The 8,608-nt window shown below is 43.0% G+C and overlaps 1 protein-coding gene and 1 pseudogene across 4 annotated transcripts in view; one reads left to right on the top strand and one right to left on the bottom strand.

Annotated features, from left to right (window-relative positions):
- Positions 1-8,608, top strand: part of LOC121101311 — a 56,438-nt pseudogene that overhangs the window by 29,958 nt on the left and 17,872 nt on the right.
- Positions 5,091-8,608, bottom strand: part of LOC103661943 (interferon-induced protein with tetratricopeptide repeats 1) — a 39,156-nt gene continuing 35,638 nt past the window's right edge. For all 4 annotated transcript variants that reach the window (XM_008689617.2, XM_008689618.2, XM_008689616.2 and 1 more), the window contains one exon: positions 5,091-6,820. In XM_008689617.2, coding sequence (XP_008687839.1) covers positions 5,383-6,820 — 1,438 coding nt within the window. In that variant the 3' untranslated portion in view covers positions 5,091-5,382. The remainder of the gene's footprint in view (positions 6,821-8,608) is intronic.

Here is an 8,608-nt window from a genome sequence, read left to right as displayed (position 1 = left end):
TTTTTTTTTTTTTTTTTAAATAAAATAACAGGAGAGGGGCACCTGGGTGGCTCAGTCGGTTGAGCGTCTGCCCAGGTCATGATCTCAGGGTCCTGGGGTCAGCGGGGAGTCTGCTTCTCCCTCTGTCCCTCCCGCTCGCTTGTGCGTGCGCTCTCTCTCAAATAAATAAAATCTTTTTAAAAAATAAAACAACAGGAGATTGTTCTGTGTTATTTTTGTTGTAAATGGTGGCAGTGATGTTCTTTGTTATCTCTTTGCATTCTAAAGGGAAAGAAGTCCCTGCTTCCCGCCTCAATTCAACAGACAACACAGGTGTGCTGCTGTGCACCTGTGCCATTATTCCCGTTGGGTAAAGTTAGGAACTTTGGAGTCAAAGCGAATATACATTTTAGAATTTGACAGCTATTGCCGAATGGCTTTGCCGAGAGATTTCCACACCGCTTCGCGGACTTAAATGACAGTGCTCGTCTTCTGTGGCACTGCTTTGCTTAATACTTCTAATAAAGATGGGGGTGGTATTGGGGATCTAAGCAGAAAACGCCAAATACCTATACACTAAAATTTTTGTCCCCTTTGACTTTAATCATTCGTTCATTGATTCAGCAAATTATGTTGACCTGCCGAGAGCCAGACATTGTGCCGGACATGATCAATACAGCAAAGAAGAAAACAGAAGGGACCTACCTTCAGGGAGTTAATTTCTGGAGGGAGTAGATCAAGATAATAAACAACAAATAAAGCATTGTGTGTCAGATGGTGCTATGGAGAAAAAGCACGGAGAGGGTTACAGTGCAGGGTGTTTTCCATTATAAATATGTGGGGGGGGGGGAAGGTTTCACTGAGTAACATTTGAGTAAAGAACTGAAGCAGGTGAAGAAGTGAGCACTGTGGTTATGGGGCCAAGGAAGGAAGTTCAAACCCCAGAAGGCGGGCATATACTTGCCATGCATGGATGGTGTGGTTGGAGTAGGAAGAGCAGGGAAAAAGTTATAAGAAATGAGATCAGAGAGGTACTGTCATGGGCCTGAAGGCTATTGTAATGTTTAACTGAAGCAGGAAGCCACATTTTACTTATTTTTATCTTTGTAAAGATTTTATTTATTTGACAGAGTGAGTGAGAAAGAGAGAGAGAGCAGGAATGGGGAGGGAGAAGGAGAAGACCCCTCACTAAGCGGGGAGCCCAATGCGAGGCTGGATCCCAGGATCCCAGGATCATGACCTGAGCCGAAGGTAGACGCTTAACCAACTGAGCCACCCAGGTGACCCAGGAAGCCACATTTTAGAAAAGGTACTGAAGACTTTGTTGTGGGTGAAAAATAAACCCACAATTTCCTCCTTACCAAGGATGTAGAAAAATTTAATAGCACTCTAGTGCTTGAAAAAATTTTCAGTGCATTGTTTTCTGCCTTGTTTCTGCTTCTTTCCCTTCTTTTCTCTTAACCATATCTGGGCCAAGAGATTCTCTTTGCTTATTATGGTTTAGATGGATAGCAACTAAGTAATCAGAGGTAAACATGGAAGGGAAAAAAAGTTCCTGGTTACCTACTTATATTGTTTAGGAATTTAAATTCAGAAACACAAAAGCCATCTGTAAATACAATTTCAAAGGAAGATACATTTTCAGGATTGAAAAGAAACAAGCCTGGCTGCCGAGTGGGTGTTGAACATGCCAAAATTACTAGATGGAATTTGAATATTGATCTTTTTTCACAGACTGTTGGAATGGGTGAGTTCTTGGGAAAATCAGTAGTCCTTTGTCTTTTGAATTTATTCTTTTTTTTTTTTTAAAGATTTTATTTATTTATTCGACAGAGATAGAGACAGCCAGCGAGAGAGGGAACACAAGCAGGGGGAGTGGGAGAGGAAGAAGCAGGCTCATAGCGGAGGAGCCTGATGTGGGGCTCGATCCCATAACGCCGGGATCACGCCCTGAGCCAAAGGCAGACGCTTAACCGCTGTGCCACCCAGGCGCCCCTTTTGAATTTATTCTAATCAACACGTAAAACATAGCAGCTACCAACAAAGGGAAATAGAAAGTGAAACATGGCAGTTGATCTAAAATCTGCTTGGGAAACCAAAACATAAGTAATAACTCTTTCAAGAAATAGGTGTAGGAGAGGGTTTCTCAACGTCATGCTATTGACATTTGGGCTGTATGATTCTGTGTTGCGGGAAGCTGCCCGGCATCGTGAGATATCGAAGCAGTGTCCTTCCACATACCCATTAAATGTTAGTAGCACCCTGCAGTTGTGACAAACAAAATCGTAAGGTGCCAAAAGCAACTTTTTTTTCCCTCTCAGGGCAACTTTCTCTTCTCCCCTCACACCCTCCCTCCTTGAGAATCTGTGCTATAAATGATACTCTCATGTATTTGTTTGAATTCATTGAGTTAGTCCTCACAACTGGAAGAGATAGAGCTGGATTTCAGGTAGGAGAGAAAGAGTTGAACACAGATGGAGAGCAGTTGGGCATGATCCTGGAGTTCATGAGGAGGCCTGAGTAAAAGGGAGGATACCAAGGGGAATGTTGGAGAAGGCCCACTCCCTTCAGCGTGGGACTCTGGAGTGGAGGCTGTTGTATCACATTTGGTCTGGCTGGGGGCAAGCCACAGGGCTGTGGATTCAGAGTGAGGGTGGGTCATTCAAGCTGGGGCAGGCCATGGGTAGGGGCCCTCATTCCCAATGCAGTTCCAGCACCAGCAGCATCATGAGAATGGAGACACTGGTGGCCAGGGAGGGTCCTCAAGGAACTGAAGCTTGCAGTGGTGTGCTGACAGCAGTTAGCAAAGATCTGGCCTGGGGGCACCTTCACAGTAGTGAATGACAGGAGCTGTGGCTTGGCCTGATTTAGGAGACATGAGAGACATTTCCTAGGCACTTGGAGAAATTTTGGAAACTCTAAATAAAGACACCAGCTGAGGTTCTGCCAGTCATTTCCATGGGAGTAGCCAGCTCCTGGAAGTCAGCTGTCAATTTAAAGAGACTTCTTGGTAATGCCTGGAGATAGTCATGTGTAAGCTTGGCAGTAGTGTTTTCAATACCAAAAAGCATCTGTTTTTCTGGATTTGCTGCTTGTTGTTTTTCTCTGCAACATCCAGGCTATTGCAAACATGAGAGCTGCTGAGCCCTGAGGGTGCAGAGACTTCCTCCAGGATAGGGAGGGAGGGGATAGAGAGATGGTATTAGGTTATAAGACACTGTAATAACTGTGGTCTCTGCAGATTGTCAAACACACCTCACACAAACATATCATATAATCCAGAGACTTATTGCACGAATAAGCTCTGCTTTCTGGTGGCAAATGATGGATAGCAATACCTGGGAAGAGTTGCCTAGTAGAGAATCAACCAATTATCCAACAAGTATTTACCTTCAGTATTTTTCTCTCTGGGAGAGTTGGCAGCGGTCAGACTCATTTTTAGCACCACCTGGCCTCCTGCCCCAAACATAAGCACTGTAAGAAGGCCTTTTTGTTCCATCTAGTAAGTCTCTGATTTTAATTACAAGTTAAGTGGGGAAGATTGCCTCTCTGTAACTGATGTTTGCCCTTCAATGATAAAAAGTCTGGTCCCTTCAGTTCCTGTAGAATTCCGGTAGGAATCCAAAGGCCTGTGCAGTCTGTCTGTGAATTCCTTGAGGACTTGTATTCTTGTGGATTAGGATCCCCACCGAGAAGTGCAGGCTTTCCTCTTGTAGTTGAAAAAAGGTACAAAAGGGCTTGTCCCCTAGAACCTCTGGAGGCAGTGTGGCCGGGCCAACACCTTGATTTCAGTCCAACGAAACCCATTTCAAACTTCTGACCTCCAGGACTGTAAGAGAATAAATTTCTGTGGTTTTAAGCCACCAAGTTTGTAGTAATTTATTACAGCTGCAGTAGGAAGTTAATACATCCACCCCCCAAGTAAATAGAAGAACGAAAAAAGTCACATGGTTTCCTTATTTTATCCTTTTAAAAATATTGCTCGGTATACAACCCCTTTTAATAAAATGTCATAATCAAAGGTGATTGTACTGATGGTCTCTCAGATCATTTAGTATCCTTTTCCTATGTCTTGATCAAGACCAGAAAACAACTGAATAAATCGTGCTTCAAATGGCATAAAACAAGAGGAGCTGCTTGGAATAATTTGGCAATAAATTAACTTCCAGACATCTTCCTGGAGAAAGCTGACTTTTAATTGACTGTGCACTTGTTTTACTGTCTGTGTAGATTGTGAACTTCAGGAGGTTTGGGGAAGTGTCTGCTTTCTTCACTGAAGGATAACAGAGTATGCACCCCAAAATATGCCACGTTGGCATATGGATTATTTTTATTTTTAAAGATTTTATTTATTTATTTATGAGAGAGAGAGAGGGAAGGTGCATGCACATGAACAGGGAGAGGGGCCGAGGGAGGAGAGGCTAAGCAGGGAGCCTGATGTGGGTCCAATCCCAGGACCCCGGGATCTCGACCTGAGCCAAAGGCAAATGCATAACGACTGAGCCACTCAGGCACCTGGCACATGGATTATTTTCAGCTGAAGGCAATTAAGAAGCAGATGTAAGGAAAACTCTCTGCAACCCCCCTATCTGCCTAAAAGCAGTACATAAATTTGTAAAGATGTCCCCTTACCCTCTCTACCCAGAGAGAGAAGTTGATTGATGCCTGAGACCACTCTAGGCCCCTATCAGCCCAAGTCACTACCGGAGAAATCTACATGACAAACCTTATTAACTAGCTCTTATTTTCCATTAATCTCCCCCATGTATTTACATTCCTACAGTTTGCCACACTAGAAACTCAAGGTTCTTTTCCTTTTTCTTATCCCTTCTCTAAATGTAATGTTAGTTTGTTAGGATGCCATGTAAATCCAAGTTCTAACCACCCTTTGAGCTACTCATCACTGGGCGCTCCCATGTGTATGGGAGATGCATGTGTTAATCAACCTGTTTTTCTCTTGTTCATCTGTCCTTGTCAGTCTCACTACAGGGTCCTGGCCAGTGAACCTAAAATGGGTGGAGTAAAAAGATTTTTTCCTCCCCCACATCACCATATTCAGTATCTAACACTGAAAACTATATGTTGATAAAATGAATGAATTAAACATTTTATTTTATGTAAGTCCAGTGCTTTATTTGCTACCAGTCTACTCAAAAAACTGTTTTTCTACTAGATAACATTCACAGAGAAATGGTTCCTCTCACTCTCACATACAGAAAGGTATACATATCTGTTTCACTATCCACTGTTGAATACAAACAATATTGTATCAGGTTTCAGTATAAATGTTAAAAACTTACATCACTATAGTGGATTACTTAATATGTTTTTGAAAGCAGCAAGCAGAAAAAATGATTAGAGTTAACATGTTTACCTAAAAATCAAACAAAATGTGAACGCCGTTCATATTTCCACGGCTAGGGATCCTGTCTCAGAGTTCCCAAAGTCAGCAGCCAGCCGCAGGGCCCGCTCATAGTACTCCAGGGCCTTATTCATCTCTCCTTTGACTTTGTAGATGAACCCAAGAATGCTCAAGCTTTCTACATCAGATGCATTTCTACGAAGTTTCCTTAAAGCCAATTTCTCCAAAGATTTCATACTTTTATCCTTTAAAAATGGCGCCTTGTCTATTTTTACTGCTTTCAAATAATGGATAATTGCATTAACCTCAGATTTCTTTTGAAATTCCTGAAATTGACCATAGTGGAAATGTATCTTTTGGAGTTTTTCTTCTTCCAGTGATTTCAAGCAGAACGCTCTTTGATACGTGTCTTCAGCTCTTCCGTAGTCGCCAGCTTCTATGTACATACTTGCCAGGTGTATATAAGCAACGTCAAATGTGGGCTTTTGTTCCAGAGCAAATTGAAAATGAGATAAGGCTAATCTTATCATTCTATCAACATTTTCTCTATCCTTTCCTCTGGGCTGCCAGTTGGCAGCTCTCTTTATTTCGATCATTTGTGCCCTGTAGCAAAGCCCTATCTGGTGGTGCAGGAAGGCGGAGGAGGGGGTGGCCCGCAAGGCCATTTTTAAGAGCTGAAGAGCTTTATCCAGAGAGCCTTTTCTTCGGTAGAACTTGGCTGCGTATCGGAAGACGTAGGTCTGCGAGGACATGTTGGTCAGTGCTTCTTCAATGTACTTTTCTCCTTCAGCTTCTTGGCCTACGTCCTGAAGCTTCAGGGCAAGGAGAGCCTTAATATACGCATCTTTTGGGTTTAGCCTGATGGCCTCTTTCAGGGGCTGCAGGCAGAACGCCTCGCTAGCCTCTGCAGCTGTGCTGAAGACGTCCAGGCGGTAGATGGTGATGGCATACCCAGTGCTAAATTCAGGATTTTCCGGCTCCACTGCCAGAGCCTTCTCAAAGCAGGCCTTGGCGCGTTCATAGTTCTTCCCTCCACATTTCAGCAAGGCCCATCCCTCCTCACAGTCCATCTGGGGACACTCCATCCTGTAGCGGGAGGGAGCCTCGAACTTCTGGCAAGTGCTCTCCACCTTGTCCAGGTAAGCCTGGGCTTCTGCGGGTCTGCCCATGTGGTAATACAGCCAGGCGTAGTTGCCCCACGTGACCAGACTTCTCGCATCTGATTGGGCGGCATGTTCCTGCTGGATGAGGTCTTCTGCTTCCTTCAGGCTCCCCAGGGCTTCCTGGTTCTGGCCCTTCAGGTGTTTCACGTAGGCCAGCAGGTTGTGGATCCCCACGTTGTATTTGGTGTCTAGGAAATCAATCTCATCGAAGATCCTGTTTTCCAAGTCAGGCAGTTCAGTGTCTTCAATCAGTAACTCCCAGGTAAAGTGACATCTCAGCTGAGCCAGCTTATCTTTGACCTCATCTGCATCCTCACTGTAAAAACAAAAACATTTTCTTTGTTGAATGAGGAACAATCAATAGAAAGAAGCCAGATAAAACACCTCCTTTTTAGAACTTCGCCTTGGAAAGGGCATGCCTGCTTTGGTTTTCCTTAGAGGCGTATATGTCTAGGATCTGCGCGGACTTTGAATGCAGTTTGCTAGGTCCCATACACCGGTTTCACCACTTTCCACCAGGTCACCTCTCTGCTTCGGAGTCTTGTTTGTAAGATGGAGATAATAATAGATTTACCACACTTGAGTCTGGAGTTGGGTGAAAATAAATGCGCCTGTTTCTGTGGAGCACTTAGAGCATATGTACTATCTGCTATGAGTGTCCTATGTTCTTGTACCTATAATCGAGACAGAAACCAGTTAGAGAGGAAGAACCTTACGAAACGTTATTCACTTCAGGACCTTAGTCTGTAGATTTTGCAACAAACGAAGGCCCCCTAAAAAGGATGATATTTGTTCAACCAAGTTTTTCCCCCCTGTTTATTATTTGAAAATAATTATAGACTCACTGGTACTTGCAAAGAGAGCACAGAGGTCCAGCGTACCTTCCCCCAGTTTCTTGCAGGGATTGTGCCTGACTGAACGAGAGTACCATAGCAGAGATACTGACATTGGGACAGTATCTGTCAGTCGGTGTCATTTCATCACGTGAGTAAATCCATGGAACCGCCACGTCAATGAAGACGCAGAACTACTTTATCATCGCAGACGTCGCCCTCATACTATGCCTTTAGAATCACGCCTGTTACCCTCCCTTCTCCTTGCCAAAACCCCCTAGCCTCTGCTCACTTGTTTTTATCTCTATAATTTTGTCCCTTGAAGGATGTCATATCATGGAATTATACAGTGACATTTTGAGATTACTTTTTTTTTTCACTGATTGTAATGCCCCTGACATCTATCCAAGTTGTTGAGTTTATCAATGGTTCATTCCTTTTCACTGGGGAATAATATTTCGTGGCCTGGGTGTGCCGCAGTCAGTTTATCCATGCATCGATTCTGGGACATTTCCATTGTTTTTGGTTTGGCCCTATTACAGATCAGGGTGCTATGAACAGCTGTGCAGACTTGTGTGTGGACGTACATTTTCATTTCCCTGGATAAATGCCCAGGAGTGACATATAGGTCATATGGTTAGCGTGTGCTTATGTTTTTAAGTAACTGCCAAACTATTTTCCACAGTGACTGTATCGTTTTACATTCCTGCTAGCAATGCATGAAGGATCCAGTTTTCTGCATTCTTACCAGCATTTGGAATTTTCACTTAAAAATTTTTTTCCTTACCTCTCTTAATAGGGGTTAGTGATACGGCATTGTGGGCTTAATTTCCCTTCCCTAAGGGCTAGTGGTGTTGAAAATCTTTTCCTGTGCTCCTTTACCATCCACACATCGTCTTTGGTGAAATACCTGTTCATATATTCTGCCTGTTTTCTAATTGGATTGTTTGTTTTTTCATTGTCAGGTTTCAAGAATTCGTAATAGATTCTAGATGTGAGTCCTTTGTGAGGTGTGTGGTTTTCAAATATTTTCTCTCAGGGTGTAGCCTGTCTTTTTATCCTTTAAAGATAAAGGTCTTTTGAAGAACAAAAGTTTTTATTTTTGATGAACTATAGTTCATTGATTTTTTTCTCTCATGTATCATGCTCTTGGTGTTGTGTCCAGGAACTCTGCAGCAAGCACTGAAGATTCTCTCCTATGCTTTCTTTTTCTTTTAATTAATTAATTATTTTTAAAAAGATTTTAATTTATTTATTTGTCAGAGAGAGAG

The sequence above is a fragment of the Ursus maritimus genome, unplaced genomic scaffold (genome assembly GCF_017311325.1).
Source record: "Ursus maritimus isolate PB19 unplaced genomic scaffold, ASM1731132v1 scaffold_7, whole genome shotgun sequence".
In the NCBI taxonomy this organism is placed as follows: Eukaryota; Metazoa; Chordata; class Mammalia; order Carnivora; family Ursidae; genus Ursus; species Ursus maritimus.
The sequence above is the reverse complement of the archived record's forward strand: the minus strand, read 5'-3'. Positions and strand labels throughout refer to the sequence as shown.